Source organism: Barbus barbus, assembly GCF_936440315.1.
Source record: "Barbus barbus genome assembly, chromosome: 33".
NCBI classification, from domain to species: Eukaryota; Metazoa; Chordata; class Actinopteri; order Cypriniformes; family Cyprinidae; genus Barbus; species Barbus barbus.
The window spans coordinates 11730074-11749514 of NC_136761.1; the positions used below are offsets into that span (position 1 = coordinate 11730074).

General features: G+C 36.3%; 1 protein-coding gene across 2 annotated transcripts; it reads left to right on the forward strand.

Annotated features, from left to right (window-relative positions):
• The first annotated feature begins 337 nt into the window (after window positions 1–337).
• Window positions 338–6700, forward strand: LOC306853538 (dual specificity protein kinase CLK4-like). Of its 2 annotated transcripts, XM_079391032.1 has the most exons (13): window positions 403–538; window positions 935–1086; window positions 2498–2744; window positions 3315–3405; window positions 3711–3777; window positions 4105–4221; window positions 4395–4561; window positions 4652–4746; window positions 5090–5219; window positions 5322–5404; window positions 5510–5589; window positions 5989–6079; window positions 6212–6700. In XM_079391032.1, the coding sequence occupies exons 2-13, from the start codon at window positions 935–937 to the stop codon at window positions 6353–6355; spliced, it is 1464 nt and encodes a 487-aa protein (XP_079247158.1). In that variant the 5' UTR covers window positions 403–538; the 3' UTR covers window positions 6356–6700. The 2 variants fall into 2 exon arrangements, with proteins under 2 accessions (XP_079247159.1, XP_079247158.1); XM_079391033.1 differs by lacking the exon at window positions 3315–3405 and having other exon boundaries at window positions 338–538.
• The last annotated feature ends 12741 nt before the right edge of the window (window positions 6701–19441 follow it).

The following is a 19441-nucleotide window of genomic DNA, read 5'->3' on the forward strand; positions in this document are numbered from 1 at the left end:
AATATACACACATATATAGGCTACGTATTCATAAAATAATATAACAATATAATATAATAAAATAGCCTATAGGCCTAATATAGCAATAAAATATAACAGGTACTATAGCATAGATCTGAACTAAGGTGATTGGAAATAATAATAAAAAAAACACAAAGGGCAAGGACCAAGTAATTTCACAAATTCAATGCAATAAATATATGATGTTTTTCAAAAAACACAAAGAAAGAAGAATAGAAAAGAAAACATATTGGTCTAACAGGTTCATATTTAAGGCACACCATCTCCTGTAATGTTTAGGCTAGATGTTCCTCTTGTTTACTAAAAGGATCAGGTCATAGTACAGTACAGTAGAGCAGAGCGCAGCACTAGTTTCTCGCGCGCTCCATATGCGATGACGTAACAGACTCGTTCTCGAACGTTCCAGAGCTTGACGGACGCCATTTTAAACCAAACCAACGACATCAGAGAAGACGGAGGAAGTAAATTCGTGTAATCATCGAGTACTGCTATTATTTAGAGGACTTTCTTAAGTTAGGTAAGGTAATGATTTACGTATTCGCTAATTACTTCACTCACACCATGTTGTAGCTTTTTAATAACATTTTTATTTAATCACCTAAACGCGTTAACACCGTCGCTGCTGCTGACTGTGTGTTTATTAATCTTAACCGTGCAGTAAGTGTCATAAAATGCATTTTATTGTCTAAATGGGTTTCATTTATTGGTATTATCTTCTAACCTTTTTTAGACTTCCTAAAGAGAATAATTTGCATCGTTCAAACACTTCGCTGTCACGAGGTGTTAGAACAAAGAGGCCACTGTATTTGTGGATCCTGCTCTAACGTTGCATATTAACCGAAACGGATTCCGTGGATATGGTATGTGTACTTAGTATAAAAGTTATTTATTTGTATTATGCTTGTTTTTTCAGATGAGAGAAACAAGATTGCGCTCTCCCTGGCTGAGAGAGGTGAGTCTGGAGGAGAGAATGGAGAACAGGAAGAGACACCGACGAGACTCGCACAGCAGCGAGAGAGAAAATAAATACAGAAAAAAACACCATCACCACAAGAACGGCGAAGGGTGAGAATCATTCTGTAATTTCTTGTATTTATTCTGACTCCTTTTAAATCAACCAATTGTATAATGCATCTTATACTAATATTAGTTACCCAGTAGGTTATTAATTTAAGGGATGTCTGCTCTTTGGCCAGGGCCCACTGAGCCTTATGTGGACGACATCTGGCAGTGTGTTGTATAATACTTGTTTGACAAGTTTGCCACCTTCTTGGAAGCTTCCTGGAAATTATTTGTTGACGTGACCTCAATATGTCAGTCTCATCCATTTTTAGACTTGATTTAAGTCATCTGTTAGTGCCTCGGTTTAAGTTAAAAACTTAGATCAGGATAATTTTATTTCCCTTAACAATATGGCTGTTTTCTATCAAACATTCCCACCCCACAAAAGATCATTTTTATTTTTGCAATGTATTTTATATGTGCTAAAATGTTATTTAATTTATTTATTGTTTCCTTTTGTGACATTTTCTTTACATAATTTATTTTGAGTCCCTGACTAGAAAACAATAGCTTTGGTGATGTTCATAATCTTTAGCCTAATGCAAGTAAGTCAATACCTATTGAATTTAATGTGTCTAATGTTTTAAATAACTTGTGAAAATGAAATGTTGAAATAATGTCATCATTCAGCATAACAGATATATTTACGTAAAAAGGAATCAACATTCTTATTCTGGTCTATGCTTATTAAAGAATATAGAAGCAAAAGTGGTCATATTAAATTGTACTATTTTAAATTATTAAAAACTTCTTGCAGACAAATGGGTAAGACCTAGTGGTTTGACTGAGGGATAGTGGCAAAGATTTAAAATAACAATTAATTAATTTTTGGGGGCTGCACTGTGATCCTTAATTGGAGTCTTTTAATGTAATTTAATGATTTTTGTTTTAAATAGGCCTATGCATGACGAGATTTTGGTGTATGAGCTATTGTGAACGACATTTAACATTGGGTGTTTTGAGTAAAGACACATTGTAGACATTATTTTTTACTCACAAAAAATAAAATAAACAGGATGCATTTTAATGTAGGGAAAAAAAACAAAAAAATTAAAGCTGTATTAAACTGTTTTTTTTGTCATTTGTTCTTTTGATGTTACTTTCTACATTTTGCCTTTGTCCCAGCAATGCATTTTTATATGTGCTAAAATATATTTTTGTCATAAATTTAAATAATGTATATAAATATTTATTTTTCCTAATTTCACTTATAAAGACACAGGATTGAAAACAATAGCTAAACTGATTTTTATAATCTTCCATCCAATGTGAATCAGTCAGTATGCACTGATTTATGGAGCACAAATAATAGACTGGAAACTAAAGAAAGATGCAGTTTATTTAGTAGATTTGCATGTATGTTTCAAATTATTTCTTTTTATTATTGTAAAAAAAAGCTGCATTTTCTTAATAGGCATTACCTTGAGACCAGGAGCTCAAATGAAAGGCTGGAAGCTAAAGAGAGACGAGCTGTATACAGAGACCATGAGGATGACAGCCGAGGTGCCTGTAAAGACAAGGAGAGAGACCGAGACCGGGACAGATCCAGGTGCCGTGATAGAGACCGGGGCCGGGAGCGTGACCGAGACTGGCACCATTACAGCAAATCCTCTGGCAACAGCAGGCGGAGCAGCCGACACCGGCACCATCACTCTGACTCGGTATGGCCACTGTCTGCCTCTCGTTGCCATGGCAACTGTCTGCTTTCTGTGCCTTCTTTCTTGTTATTTGCACTGTGGGAGTTCCTCATTTCCAGTATTGTCTGAATGAATGACAGGAAGAATGTTGGATGCAATTATTATGCTAATATTATGACATAATAAGAAGGTTCTTACTCAAGACATATCGTTAGTTTGATATCCACAGCACATAAAATGTTTTAAAGCACCTCATTCATGAAGGGGTAATAAAGATCTAGAATGTTTTTCAATGATGAATTGTTATAATTGTCTACTTAATGGTTTGAGAAAGTATCTCATCTGAAAATATGTTGCCATTGTTTTTCTTCTGTAACACACACGATGTGGTGGGCCCTGTGTGTATCTCGCGGGCTGAATTTGCGTTGGCTGCTCCCTGTGGCCGGGCCTGACTGCTGCGGGTATCTGAATGGGCCGAATCACTTCCCCCCCCCAATCGTGAATGAATGAATGGCGCTTTCTGGTCCCCCTCGATTCTCATGGGTTAATGATGATGGTGGTGATGGTGATGATGGCTGTGGTCCGAAACCCCAGAGGAACCATCGCAGGAAAAGATCCAGGAGTATTGAGGATGATGAGGAGGGTCACCTGATCTATCACAGTGGAGACATGCTAAGAGCAAGATGTATAGAATACACACTTTTCTGTATCTCTTCTGTATCTTTTCATTTCTTTCACTGCTTATTTTCTGTTGTGGGGTCAGACTAATTTTACACGCTAATTTTGGGGTCCTGATAAATGCAGTTGTGACAGAACACTTAGACTTATCCTGATGTGTGTATCACCAGTCTAGTATTGTCTTATGTTCGTCGATTATTTATGCATTGCTTTTCTAATTTGAGTGTTCCAAAACGCAGCAAAATCTTTTGAAAGGGTTTAATGGACCGTTGTGTCAATTTCATGTTTCTAACTCTTTCTTTTAACCCGTAGATGAGATTGTGTGCACACTTGGAGAGGGAGCCTTTGGTAAAGTGGTGGAGTGCATTGATCATGAAAAGTAAGTGTTCATGCCACGTTTTACTGTGTTAAAATTTCTTTGCTCTCCCCAAGACCCCATATTAATTTTAATCATTCTCAAATCTGATATTAAATGTAAATAACAACAGATCCTCTGTATTGTGGTAAACATTAAAATGAAACCGTTTATTGAAAGATATGCCGTTTCATTCGAAGATTAGCAGTATGTGTTTAGAAAATAGAATTTATTTCATGACAGCTTTAAATGGTTTTGGGAAATGCTTTGGTTGATTAAGTGTCTGATAATAAGTGCAGGCATTTGTGTTCTCATGTATGTTAATGATAATACTGTATATTGTTATTGCAGGGGAGGAGCTTGTGTTGCGCTGAAGATCATTAAAAACATTGAGCGCTATCGTGATGCGGCTGTGTCTGAGGTTGAGGTGCTGGAGCAGATTAACTCACTTGACTGTGACAGAAGATAGTAAGTGCCAATAAAAGCAGATAAGAAAGAAATCTTAAGTAATTTATACCTCTGTGATGTATGGCTGTGTAATATATCACACATCATTTGAAATTTACAGCCTCCTTAGTGTATAGATATCCAGACTACATATTAGGAATGCAGTATTTCATATCTGTTCTTCCTTTCTCCAGTGCTTGTGTGCGGATGTATGACTGGTTTGATCACCACGGACACATCTGCATCGCCTTTGAGCTGCTGGGCTTGAGCACGTATGATTTTCTGAAGGAAAATAGCTTTCAGCCCTTCTCTATGAAGCACATCAGGCACATGGCCTACCAGATCATCAGAGCAGTCAGATGTGAGTCACGGATCTTGCTTGAATTAATTTTTTTTCTGTGTATTTTGGATAAAACATTGATGTAATGTGTTGCGTTTCTTTGTGTCTTAGTTCTTCACAAGAATAAGCTGACACACACTGACTTGAAACCAGAGAACATCCTGTTTATTAATTCAGAGTATGACATGAAGTACAATCCAAAAATGGTAAGGCGAGACATTGACTCCAGACAATTTAATAATCTATAATAATATTTAATATTTTAGATTGTATGTGCTTTTGTCATTTCATTAGGTTTTATAGAAAATATTTCTATTATCGGAAAAAATTGTTACTGAAAAAATGTAGAAAATATTTTTCAGTTTTAGTAATTCAGTTTAAAGCTGTTTTAGTTGCTAGTGGAACTCTTCTAATTTTTGTCTAAATATTTAATTAAATGTTTCAATTCAGCCCAATCTTAGATATTTCGGAGTATTTTCAATAGTTTTAGATAACAAAAATAGAACTGATTATTAGTGCATTAATTAATATTGTTGTTTGAAATTGTAGAAGAGGGATGAGAGAACTCTGAAGAATCCTGATGTGAAAGTAGTCGATTTTGGGAATGCAACATATGAAGATGAGCATCACACCTCTGTGGTGTCCACTCGACATTACCGAGCTCCAGAGGTTATTCTGGGTAAGTCGTTACAAATATATATTCTGAGCTACATTGATAACACACTTGCTATGATTGCATGTATTGTGAGCTATAACCGAGATATCTGTCTGTTTCTAACAGATCTAGGCTGGAGTCATTCCTGTGACGTGTGGAGTGTGGGTTGCATTCTGATGGAGTATTATCTGGGATCGACTCTATTTCAGGTCATTATCCTCTAAGTTCAGATTAGTTAATTTATGTTCACTTTGGATACACATTACTTGTTGATTCAGCACTTATGTAGTAGTTTGTGGTTTTTGAAATTACAGACACATGACAGTAAAGAGCATCTGGCCATGATGGAGCGAGTGCTGGGCCCTATACCGACACACATGCTGCAGAAAACAAGGTAATTTCAATATGTGCAATTAAATATTTTTGCAGGATTTGTGGTAATATCAGGGAATTTAGCTCCAATTTAGCCATTGAAGTTACGGAAATTGAAAAACTAGAATTTTTTGTCTACAATTAATTCAAATGTATCTAGTTATGGTCTATTATATAATAAGCTATGTAATATTTAATTAGCAGGAACCACAGATACCTGAAAAGGCGTAAAAATTGCAAAAGGAGGAAGATTCTTGTTTGTAGTTCCTGAAAAGCTGTTTCTTATTTCTTAGTTTGATCTTTTTGCATAAATTGGCAGATGTTTTTTATAGTTTGAACCTTTTCTTATATTATCTTTTATCCCACATACTGCTCTTGTTTCAACAGAATCAAAATGGCTTTTTTTCTTCTCATTTTGCAGGAAGAAGAGATATGTTCACCATGATAAGCTGGACTGGGACATTCACAGCTCCTCGGGACGTTATGTTAGGAAGCAGTGCAGGCCGCTGAGAGTAAGCTTTTCATACTTGAAGTTGTTTTACAAAGTTGGTTTTGGGTCAGTTGAGGTTTTTGTTTTTATTTTAAGCTTTTAATACATCTTGAAACACACAACTTATGAAATAATGACTTTAATGTTCTTGCAGCAATACATGGTCTCCGGTAGCTCTGACCACGTACAGCTGTTTGATCTCATAGAGAGGATGATGGAATATGACGTCACGAAGCGGATCACCCTGGATGAAGCCATCAAACACCCTTTTTTCGACTCGATCGGGAAGACAAAGTGATGGATTCTCTTGATTTTTGCTATAGTTCCTCTCTGAGAGAGGCCGTTTCAGTTGACTGTATCAGTCCTCTGTATAGATCATACACTGCTCCCTTGTTTATATTTATTGTGCTTGTTTTTCAGTTTAGGGTATGTGACCTATTACTCTTGAGTTCTTCATTGATTTGTGCTTGTGTTATCTACATCACATGACGGAATAATGTGGAATTGTGAAGGGGCAAGGTTTTAGGGTGTTAAATGTACGATAATTGTCAGATGTGTTAGCATTATCAATATAAACGTAGTGATATTTGTAAATGTCTTTTCAGTTTTTCCTTGATTTTTAAATAAAATAAGTTCATGATCAGTATCGTTTGTCTCATGTAATGTTCCCAAGCGGTCAACAGGGGGCGGTAGAGCACAACCCAAAGTTTTAACGTGCAAAATGTATTTCTACTTCTAGGAATATGGGTTTATGAAGTATTGTCGACGGGGGACCGTCAAAACGTGCTTTAGGGTTTAGTTTGGTTTATATTTTTACATGTGCTTATTTTTATATATATATATATATATAATATATATATATATATATATATATATACACATGCACTTTGGTTTTCAAACATTTCATTAAGCGCAAAAGTTATAAAAAATGTATTTGCAGGAGGCAAACAGCAACGATATTGTCTTCGGATGAAGCATAGACAAATACATTTGACGATTATACGTGTATATATCACCGAAAAGGCGCTCGACGGTTTAGATAGCTGTACTACGGGCGAATGCATCCGTAAAATCTCTTTAAAAAATTATTTTAAAATGTCACTCCACGAAATATTGTACAGACTAATTCTCACACTGATTCTACGTGTGGGGAAAACAACCTGAAATAGAAAATTTCACACCGATTGCTCACAGCTGCTTTAGGACGCTTTCCGCCAGTCGTTTCACACACACACACACACACACACACCGCTGAATGTCAAAGGGATGCGTGGCTAAATAATTACGAAAGAGCGCCCTACCTAGACAGTATTCGTATACGTCACAGGCGCGCGCAATTTTGGCTATTTGAGAGTCTGTGAATCGCCACGCGTCTACGACGGACTAAAACCTGTTCACTAGGTAGTCCACATACTAGGTTTTCAGACACACTCGTGCTGTTCAAACCACCGCGTACTGCTCCGCGCTGTTCAGTCTGACAGCCACATCTCATCGATCAAGAACTGATCAATACTAAAAGTCATCTAACTATCGGAAACTAACTGGAGACTTGTCCAGCATGGATCAATCTACGGATGGAAATATAGAAAACAAACAGAATGCTGCGAAACCGCTTTATCAGCGCTATTTAGTGTCTTTTCCAACCATAGTGTGTTTAGTGTTATCGCTGAGTTCAATAGCGGTGTGTTTTCTCATGGCTTTCAAAACGCATCAGATGGAGAGCAGGCTGCGCGAGCTGGAGATAAAGATGATTGACACCTGTCAAGAATCATCCAAGGACGTCTCTGATTCACAGGAGCTGCGGAAATCCATTGAAACACTCTTTCAGGAGGCAAGCATTTTAATTCTTCATAAAGGAAAGCTGTTTCATGTGTTTCTGTAGTATGTTATGCTCTGATAAATTTACCGCTAGTTATAATTAATCCCATTAATCAACGCATGCTCTTTAGTTGCCAGTGGTTTTGAAAGTTGTTTAACCAAGTAACAACGGCAAATTCACACTTTTTTTTACCAACCTGGTAAGAAAGCTGAAAACTCTATCTATCTATCTATCTATCTATCTATCTATCTATCTATCTATCTATCTATCTATCTATCTATCTATCTATCTATCTATCTATCTATCTATCTATCTATCGCAAAGGATTATAGATTTAAATAGCCTATAATTCTGCATGTGCAGTGCGTTTACGTGATAAGAGTGATTTTTAAATATATAAACATATATGCTCAATTTATTTAGATTTTACTGGTAAATTCTTGTACTAAAATAATTCTTTTCATTGTGGTGTATTAATTAAAATAAACTAAAGTGAATGTGCTATATACTCTTTCTCCGTCCTATGTTAAGAATTATATTAATATATATATATATATATATATATATATATATATATATATATTAAAATTGTATTGTAATATAGTAAATTGTGTATTGTAATATAGTAAATTGTGTAAAATCAACATAAATTACAAATGTGTAACATTTCAATAAAAGAATGCAGCAGAATAATCAGTAGGCTACTATGTAATCCAATACTATTAGTATAATCATACTATGCTGTTTGCCAGTGTTTTTATAAACCTTTTTAAGTAAGCAGTAATGGCAAATTCACACCTTTTGACCAAACCATGACCACCACTGACACTTCTGGTGTCTTCAATATTCAGATTACTGCTTAATCAGGATGGATTTATAAATGACTGATTCTTAACATTTGACCTTTGACCTCTACCCAAAATTTGAATAATTAATTTCCTCCACTTTATCACATTTCAGAGGGTGAATGAAGCTATGCCAAAGTTGCGTGTGGCGAGAGACGTGACACAAGACTGCAACTGTCCTCCAGGTACGTCCATGAATCGGCTCTAATAACATTCTCATAACAGACTGTTCAGTTCCAAAATGTGGGAATGTCACTCCAGGATGAAACCTGATTGAAACTGTGATAAATTCATCAATGTCTTGTTCTTGAACAATGATTGCAAAGCTGTGATGTGGACGAGATGGACAGATTAGAGACCTGAAAGTGCAGGTTTTTGAGATTTATAGATCAGATTTGTAACTAATTAAGGAATATTAGATTCTGATTGGTCAATTTAAGCATTTTCCAAATAAATATTTTTGGATAATGATGCTTAACTGTAAAGTCAATTGATTTCCTACATAACTGTTGTATTTTCTTGTCTCTCATATCATTCTTTTAAAGATACCTTAAATGTTTAATGTCTGTTTAGAAGTCATATAATCAGCCTTTCATGCTTTTAGGGTTTATTTAGTGATAATATTGGCTGACTCGAGTCGGGACGTCAACCAGCCCTAAAAATCTGGATAAGTATTCGTTGAATGGGTTTCTTAAGGCAATTACAAATAACCATGATTATAGTTCACTTTGCACAGCTCTGTGCATTTCCAATTGTGATTATAAATACAGAGGGAAGGAGAAAATGTGGAACTGGTGCAGATTGATGAATTGGTGGTTGCGGAGAGTTTTTTTTGGGCTCCTCTGTCACAAAATGTGGTTGTTAAACATGGGGTTGGTGGTAACTTGAGTTTGGGTGCATTGAGGAACTGCTGTCCTTCTTCACAATCACTCTTTACATCGAGTCATTGTGCCTATAAAATCCAGTGTTTCCATAAATGTATGTCGGTTCACATCTGAGGGGAGATATTGATGTCGCAGGACAAGAGGGAGGTCATAAGCATCTGTTTATAGGTTCTGAGCGTGAGCGTGTGTGTGTGAAGGGGCCCCAAGTATGCATCTGTGTGAGTGTGTATTTCTGTTTGTTTGTGTGGGTAGTGCCGCAGAAGGCCCAACAGAGGCACCGAACTGTAAGGTGAGACCCTTTCATTTTAGAAGCAATGGTTGCCACCTGAAACCTGAAGCGTTTTGAGCGGTCCTGGCAGGCAGGATCAGAGGGAGAAGTATTTCTGTCTCCACAACAGACATGAGCTCAAAGCTCTCTGGGCAGGTTATAGTGTCGCCTCCTACAGGAGCTGCTTGGAAGGACACTGATGAGAGGAGTAGTAACCTAATGACTTTATTTGTTCCGTTGAGCACAAAAGGTGATTTTATTTTTTTTTCCAATGCAGTTGCAATTAATGATGCTTTTAAGCTTCAAAAAGGATCCAAAACACCATAAAAGTATGATAAAGTACGTTTTTCTGTCTTTTGAAGCCATACGATAGCTCTGTGTGGGAAACAGAATGAAATTTGAGAACATTTCTTTAAACTTCTTTCATTTCTTTTCATCCATTTTTCAACCTTATTTTAATGTTTATTATTATTATAATTTTTCATTCTGCTATAATTTAAAGAACCCATACCTTATTATTATTATTATTGAATTATTATGATATATTATTGTTTATATTATTAATAATTAATATAATTATTTAACTATAATTTTTAAAATATTATTTATGCCATTATTTAGGCTTTGACAACCCATACATTAAAAATTAGATTTGGAAAAAAAAAAAAAAATAGTAAAATATATTAAAAAATAATTTTGAGAATTCTGTATTTTTTAACCCATACATTATTATTATTATTATTTTAGGGCTTTTGCCATTGTTATTGATTGTGAAAGGCTTTTCATTTTTTTTTTTACTATTATTGAAAACACCCTTGAGTAGTTGCATTTTTTAAATAGGAAAGTATTGACCATGCCAACCACAATTGTGATGTTTTTTACTTTCTAAAGTTTATCAAAACTGTAGAAATGCACTTGCAGGAGTTGTAGAAGGTCCCTGTCATGTCTTTCTCCTTAAGCACATAGCTTCTTTCATTTCTACTTCCTCTATTCATTTCCACGGTGGAGTGAGTTCTCCCTAATTACCTGTCGACTGAGATGGTTGTCCTTGCATGCTAAACGATTCCCCGTCTGTTATCACCCATTTCCACCAAACACCAGGCCCTGTTTGACAACAAGCTGTAACTCTCAAATGAAAGCACGAGAGGTCTTTAACTCGGTTCTCCCTGTCTCATTTTTCAGGGTTGCATGTTCTCCTTCACTCTATTCAGTCCTTGGAAAGGTTGGACAAGGTCAGGGATGCATTTCTCCCCTTTCCCCATTCATTGCCCTAAGGATTTATTGTCTTTCGTCACCCTTTTTTGGAAGTCATCACCGTGAGCTAGGTGTGGTGTGTGTTTTGTAGTGATTGACTGAAGCCAGGGGTCTCTTTGTCTTATGCCCATTTCACTTGAAGAAATGCTGATTAATTGATCATTTTTTAACACACTAATACTTTGTGTAAATGGACTAGGATTATCTGTGTCCAGTTTGTTGTGTATAGTGATCCTACAGCTCAAACAGTACAGCATTGCATTAGGAATGCCAAGATCATGGGTTCAGTTCCCAGGGAATGCATGAATTGATAAAATGTGTTCATTAAATGCAATATAAATGGCTTTCGGATAAAAGCATCTGACAAATGCATAAATATAAATGGATTCCATGTTTTGCCTAGTCTCAGAAGTCATGCTCATGGACCGCCTTTTGAAAATCTGATGCATGCTGCACAGAACAATGGCGAGTGTTTTCTTAATCTGGCAACCTCAGTTCTGATTTGCCGGCTGGTATCTAAATGATGCTTCATAGCATTATGTAGCTCAAAATAGCATTATGTAGCAGAGAATGCTACTGATATACCAGGACTGAGGGTTTGATTCTCGTGGAGCTTATTAATCAAAGGAATCGTTCACCCAAAAATGACAATTTGCTGAAATGTATGCACCCTCAGGTCATCCAAGATGTAAGTTAGTTTGTTTCTTCATCAGCTTGCGGGAAATTTAGCATTTTGCACCAATGGATACTCTGCAGTGAATGGGTGCCCGTCAGAAAGAGACTTCAAACAGCTGATAAAAACATGACAGTGAGCCACTAAAACTGAAACTTTGATTGGTGACTTTGCATGTTAGTCAAACAACCTTTTCAATCAAAAAATGCAATTACTAGACTTTGTGCTCTCTTGAAGTCAATTTACATATGCATGCGTACAGTGGAGACTGGAAATGCAAGCTCATTCATAGACATTTTGCATTCCGTTGCAAATGAAAGTTCAAGTTTGGTGAACTCTGACCTCCCTTTGCATAGTCAAAGTCTTAAGTGGACAGAAAGAGTGGCCAGGATATAATACAGAAGCCATTTCCTCATTGTTACACAGTTCTATCAGGCACATCAAAGCACAGCTGAACGTATTGGGCTCATCTCATTTGAAACAACAGTGAAATACAGCGTTTCATATTTTGCCTGCTAGAGATTACAATATTAAACACCAGTGAATAATAGATCTCCGACTTGTTAATGACTGTAAGTGGTATTAACACATAAAAGGTGTCAGAAAGGCTTAATCTGGATGGGTTTTTAGCAGCGCTCAGAAATCAGAGAGGGTTTTGGGTGTGGCAGCGGGATCTGATGGACTCAGCACTGTATTTACTTTCATCCCTCCAAAAGGTCCGGCTTAAAATATCCGGCCAGGGCATGTGCATATGTGTAATATCTCACTAGGAAGTGGTGCAATTAGATATGCTGCCCATGGCTGTGCAAAAGAGATGGGACATGCAACTAGGAATTAGGACTTTCCTTCTATTACACACGTACACATACTCACACTTGTTTAGTGGTATGCGATTATGAATGCGCACATGCACATCTGTGCAGAACTGCTATATAAAGCAGTGCTGGTTTTGCTGCAGTACTAATTTTGCATTGAATATCAAGTGGCGACATTAGTATTTTCGCTGTGTGAGTTTTATGAAGCAAATACAGGCCCTTCTCAAAAAATTAGCATATTGTGATAAAGTTCATTATTTTCTGTAATGTACTGATAAACATTAGACTTTCATATATTTTAGATTCATTACAACACAACTGAAGTAGTTCAAGCCTTTTATTGTTTTAATATTGATGATTTTGGCATACAGCTCATGAAAACCCAGAATTCCTATCTCAAAAAATGAGCATATCATGAAAAGGTTCTCTAAACGAGCTATTAACCTAATCATCTGAATCAACTAATTAACTCTAAACACCTGCAAAAGATTCCTGAGGCTTTTAAAAACTCCCAGCCTGGTTCATTACTCAAAACCGCAATCATGGGTAAGACTGCCGACCTGACTGCTGTCCAGAAGGCCATCATTGACACCCTCAAGCAAGAGGGTAAGACACAGAAAGAAATTTCTGAACGAATAGGCTGTTCCCAGAGTGCTGTATCAAGGCACCTCAGTGGGAAGTCTGTGGGAAGGAAAAAGTGTGGCAGAAAACGCAGCACAACGAGAAGAGGTGACCGGACCCTGAGGAAGATTGTGGAGAAGGACCGATTCCAGACCTTGGGGGACCTGCGGAAGCAGTGGACTGAGTCTGGAGTAGAAACATCCAGAGCCACCGTGTACAGGCGTGTGCAGGAAATGGGCTACAGGTGCCGCATTCCCCAGGTCAAGCCACTTTTGAACCAGAAACAGCGGCAGAAGCGCCTGACCTGGGCTACAGAGAAGCAGCACTGGACTGTTGCTCAGTGGTCCAAAGTACTTTTTTTGGATGAAAGCAAATTTTGCATGTCATTCGGAAATCAAGGTGCCAGAGTCTGGAGGAAGACTGGGGAGAGGGAAATGCCAAAATGCCTGAAGTCCAGTGTCAAGTACCCACAGTCAGTGATGCTGGTGTTGGTCCACTGTGTTTTATCAAGGGCAGGGTCAATGCAGCTAGCTATCAGGAGATTTTGGAGCACTTCATGCTTCCATCTGCTGAAAAGCTTTATGGAGATGAAGATTTCATTTTTCAGCACGACCTGGCACCTGCTCACAGTGCCAAAACCACTGGTAAATGGTTTACTGACCATGGTATTACTGTGCTCAATTGGCCTGCCAACTCTCCTGACCTGAACCCCATAGAGAATCAGTGGGATATTGTGAAGAGAGAGTTGAGAAACGCAAGACCCAACACTCTGGATGAGCTTAAGGCCGCTATGGAAGCATCCTGGGCCTCCATAACACCTCAGCAGTGCTACAGGCTGATTGCCTCCATGCCACGCCGCATTGAAGCAGTCATTTCTGCAAAAGGATTCCCGACCAAGTATTGAGTGCATAACTGAACATAATTATTTGAAGGTTGACTTTTTTTGTATTAAAAATACTTTTCTTTTATTGGTCGGATGAAATATGCTAATTTTTTGAGATAGGAATTTTGGGTTTTCATGAGCTGTATGCCAAAATCATCAATATTAAAACAATAAAAGGCTTGAACTACTTCAGTTGTGTTGTAATGAATCTAAAATATATGAAAGTCTAATGTTTATCAGTACATTACAGAAAATAATGAACTTTATCACAATATGCTAATTATTTGAGAAGGACCTGTATAAGAGTATCTTTTATGTTGTTAGAAATATTTCAGGCCATATAAATATCAGCAACTGCATCAAATTGCATACTTTTTCTCAATTTGAAAAAAAGGGATGTGTTTTATTTACTTGAATATGAGCTCCAGATTCTATATTGTACTATAAAAGCAAAAAAGCCTGATGTATCACATACTGTATGTAGCCTGTGGTTTTCAACAAAATCATGTATGCAAACTTTTGTTTAAAGATTTTTATTTAAATATGATCTTTTTGGTGATTAAGATTGTGATCAAACGATTAATCCAAAATAAAAGTTTTGTTTGTATATGTTGTATATACGTGTGCGTTCTGTGTGTATTATGTATATATACATACCTACACACACATTACAGTATATATTTTGAAAATATTTACATGTTTTTACATGTTTTTACATGTCTATATTTATGTTCATATAATTTATATTATAAATATCTTTAATATATAAACATAACCTATTTTTCTGAAATATATACATGCAAGTGTGTGTATTTATATATACATAATAAATATACACAGCACACATGCATATATTATGTAAACAAAAACTTTTATTTTGGATGCATTTAATCGCGATTAATCGTTTGACAGCACTAATTTATTTATTTATTTATGAATATTATTAATATTTATGAATATTGTTATTGGCATGTTATCTCCTGTCATGCATTTTTAGGCCACGACCCACTATCACTTAATGTTAAGCCATCTTTTACATTACTGATGATATGTTATGTTCACTTATGTTCTGACAGTAGTCAAAATGACTAAGCAGGTTAAGAGGTGCAAAGGATGTTGACCCCATTCTCTGTATGGGCGGCACGACAGGCCCCTCAACCAAACCAAATCTCCATGGCTTGCCTCAGCATTCACCTTTACTTGTCTTTCAACAGGCGTCTTATTAAAGTTTGCTTTGTAAAACCACACTCTTTGCATTCTTCCCTCTGAAAAATAAACAGCTCACAGGCCTGTTGCGGTGGTCTGAAACAGAGTCTAAATACTTGAACCATACCGGCCCCAGCCGCTTATAAAACATTTCTAGCTATCGGTTCGTTGGGGCAGGTGGCGTGCTCAGATTTATGGTTTAAAAACAACATGAAACTGCTTCAAAAACATTTAACTTCTTTAATGTGACATATTTTGACTTAAAAACAATATTCAGTGGGAAATAATGTATGTATGAATCATGTACAATAACATGAGCGACATTGAGATTAAAGTAAATATACTGTAAAAATGTAGAAATATGATTTAATTTCACATTCTGGCTTAACGAAAACAAAAGGCAATTTCAAGGCTCATACTGCAAGTAAAGTAAAATAAAATAAAAATAAAAAAGATAAATAAGTTTAATTAAATATTTTTTGTAATTTAAATTATATTTTGTCCTTAAAATGAACAAATGCACCTTTATCCACCTTTTTTTAGAGCACTGATTAGTGGATTTAGATTAGAAAATTGCATGTGACTGTATTTTGTACGTCATTTGAGGTCAACAAATAATAGTGCACACAATATTATCTCAATATCTAGCCATTTTTGCCTGCAGGCTTGTACTGTACAAGGAGTATGATTTGTCTTTGGTACGGAGGAGATTTGCAGTGTGGCATCTCAAACTGTCTCTCAGCATAGCTTGCAGTATTAACTAAAATAGAAGGCTCTGCTAACCCTCATGTGCCTGATGACCTTTACTGTCCCTGGAGTTCAAGGCTGATAATGGGACAAATTTATTAAAGCACATCTCTTTTTAAGACCCAACAAAGACAGCATGGAAAATTAATTTTGTACAACACTCTTGTGCAGTGGACTGGGTAGCTTAGAATGATTTCATTACTGGCATTTTTAATTACCGTTACAAATGATTTAATTTGATCAGATCTGTGGCCACGTGTGGGCCGCATTCCAGAATTGCTTTCCCCTGTGTGGAGTCTGACACAGCGCTCTTACTGTAGGTCACTAAATTCCAGTGCGCCAAGGTGTTGCATGGGAACGAGAGGCACGGGTGGGGGAATGGAAGTGATTATATTGTGTTAAGTTTCATTATTGAGAGTTACAGGTGACATGGAAAGTTGCCATTAAATTTAACGAGGGAGAGCGTGAAAAATGGTTAACACTTTACGCTTGTGTGCATCAGTTGCTTTGAGAGGCTTACCACCTTCACACAATGGATTCTCCTTGAACTCCCACCTTGAACCTGATCTGTATACAGCTGCATGTTATTGCAATGTGCACTTCTAACTTTCTCAAGTAAGCTTTTTTGATTAGACTAGGACTTGGTGAAATGGCAAAGAACCCCAATATATTTTTTTCATATTATTGATATTTATCACAACATTTAATACATATATTATGTTCTGTTGACATGTTAATTTAAAAAAAGTGCAAGTGCAAGCTGCCTTTTAATATGCAGTCTAAAATGTCCCTGATGTTGATATGAGAAATCCAAGCGCTCTCCTGGCTCACTCTTTCTCAGTCTGCTGTCACAGCGTGAAGTTGCGTGAAGACAATATATTACTGGCTTTTAATGAACATAACACATCAAATATGCCACTGGACTTCACATGCATGTCTCTGATATTGCTCTCCTCTAGCACACACACATACACACACCTGTCTCTCCTGGTCTAAATCGCAGGGAGCTGTTCTCGCACCATTACCTCAAATCGTGTTTAAAATATCTGAACTTATTTACTCTGCATTTAAATTGCAGTTCCTACAGCTGTTTGGCATTTGGCCACATACGGATCCTATCCCGTATGAATTCAATAGATATTCAATTCAGATATTAAAAATGACTCATATTTTATCAAGCTTTTCATTTGGTGGATGATAAAATATGTTTTAAAAAAAAAACCCTTTTCAAGAATTACAGCGAATGGCTCATTTGGACTACAAAGTGGTTTTCCTGTATTTGTGACATCACAAATTGTAAATCCCGCCTACGGAAATTTGAATGGATGGGGGGAGTGGAGAGCACTGCACGTTTCAAAATCGAAACCCAGTGCGGGTGTTCTTATATCACTGTATTTCTGATGGAAACCAACTGTTTTCAGAAAATTTTGGATGTCATTTTCATTTCATCTTGCATGTAATGTCTGATAAAGCAGCGTTTGTGAGCGAACCTTGAGCTCAAATTAATTTGCATATGCCCGCCACAAGTAGTATAAGTCTGTGGGACTATGGTCTAAATAAATTCAACTGTATAACAGTTTCAGTCCAATTCATGTTATAATGTTAGATTTAATGAACAATAAACATAATACATATTACCATTGCACTTATCTGTACATAGTAAATGCAGTTATGTTTAAGCTGTTGTTGACATCCTATCTAAAACGTGATTTAGCCAAAACAACAACAATAATAATAACATTACCACTTTAATATGTCTTACAATTTCAGTGCGTGCAAAGGTTCTGCACGATCCTCTTGTTCAATATTCTCGAGGTCTGAATTTATTTGGCAATACTGACGAACTTGCTGTTCTGGTAAGTAACCAGAATGTAGAGTGACTAAGCTCAATTATCATGAACATATACTGATATTTAATGGCACTGTCAGACCTGAAACACAGCTAACCAATCACAACACATTTCGTTTTTCGGAAGGCGGGCCTTCATCAAACCCGGGACTAATCGAGAAAGGTATTGTAATAATGTAAATTATGTGAAAAATAATGCAATTTGTGAACCACCAAGCATGAGAGCATGTTCTAGTACACCCCCAAAACAAAATCAAGACTTTGTAAAAGAGCATAATAGGACCCCTTTAATACATACTAAAGTTAACAAATGACACCTTATTGTATCTCCTAAAAACCACTCAGAACATCATAGCAACTGCATAGCAAAACCCTGTAAATCAAAATTCATTTATTATATTTTCTATAGAAAATGTCAAATTTGGTTGTATTCACCATTTCTCATATGTCTACATGTTTGTGATGTTTTCAGTGGACCAAAACCCAAACTGATCTGAAACATGACTGTGGTAGTCACATCTGTCCGTAACATTCAAACCATCCTACCTAACAGTCATTAAAATGTGCTGTGAATGAATAATGATACAGCCTGGAGATAAACTGTTATTAGATCTTTTGAATTATTTAAAGATAAACACAGAGAAAATTGATTTAGACACGGTTTACAATGATATTTTCATTCCTGAATCATTTAAGCCATTTGTGCTCCCTTGATATACACTTTAAAGACTAACAGAACTCAGATTTTTCCTCACCGCTTTTGAGGCCGTTTACAATTAAGTATCGATCTATCCTGTCGTTCTCTAACCACAGCCGAGTGAAGTGTTCTGTCGTAAACTTTCAGTGTAACCTCTAAAATCCCATTTGGCAGGAGGAGTGCTTTTATAACTTTCAGGTTGCAGTAGCATGGGCCGCCCTGGACCTCTGCCTGAGTGAGAATCTTTCAGCACCTGTTAAAAAAAGTTAGTGCTTGTCTTTCTTCTAAATGTGTGTGTGTTTGAGCCTGCATGCTACCAGTGTATGTGTGTGTGGTTTTCTTCATAGCCTTAAATTGCACACATAAAGAAAAGGAAAATACATGAGCTTGTAAGCAAATTAAGATCGTTAAACAGAGTTATTTCGTGGTACTGAGCAATTAGACATACTGCCTTGACTTTAATTAATGTTTTTTTTTTTTTACTGTTAGGTCCAAGATTACAAAACTTTTTTTTGTCAGCTGAACCCCTTTGGCCTAAAATATTTATCTGAAGTACCCGTGAGATTTTCAAGTTAATATTTCAATAATTTAAGAACACATTCACATGTTCACAGTTCTCTGATGTCAGTTCATAGTCACAAATAAAAGATTTTTAGTAAGTATTTTATTTCATTTTAAATTGTGTATTTATTTTAATCTTACATTTTTGTGATTCAACACAATATATGCAATATTGTATATATACTATATATATATATATATATATATAAAAAGTATATGTGCAGATTTATTAAAACAACATTTAAAAATCTGTGTTTATACA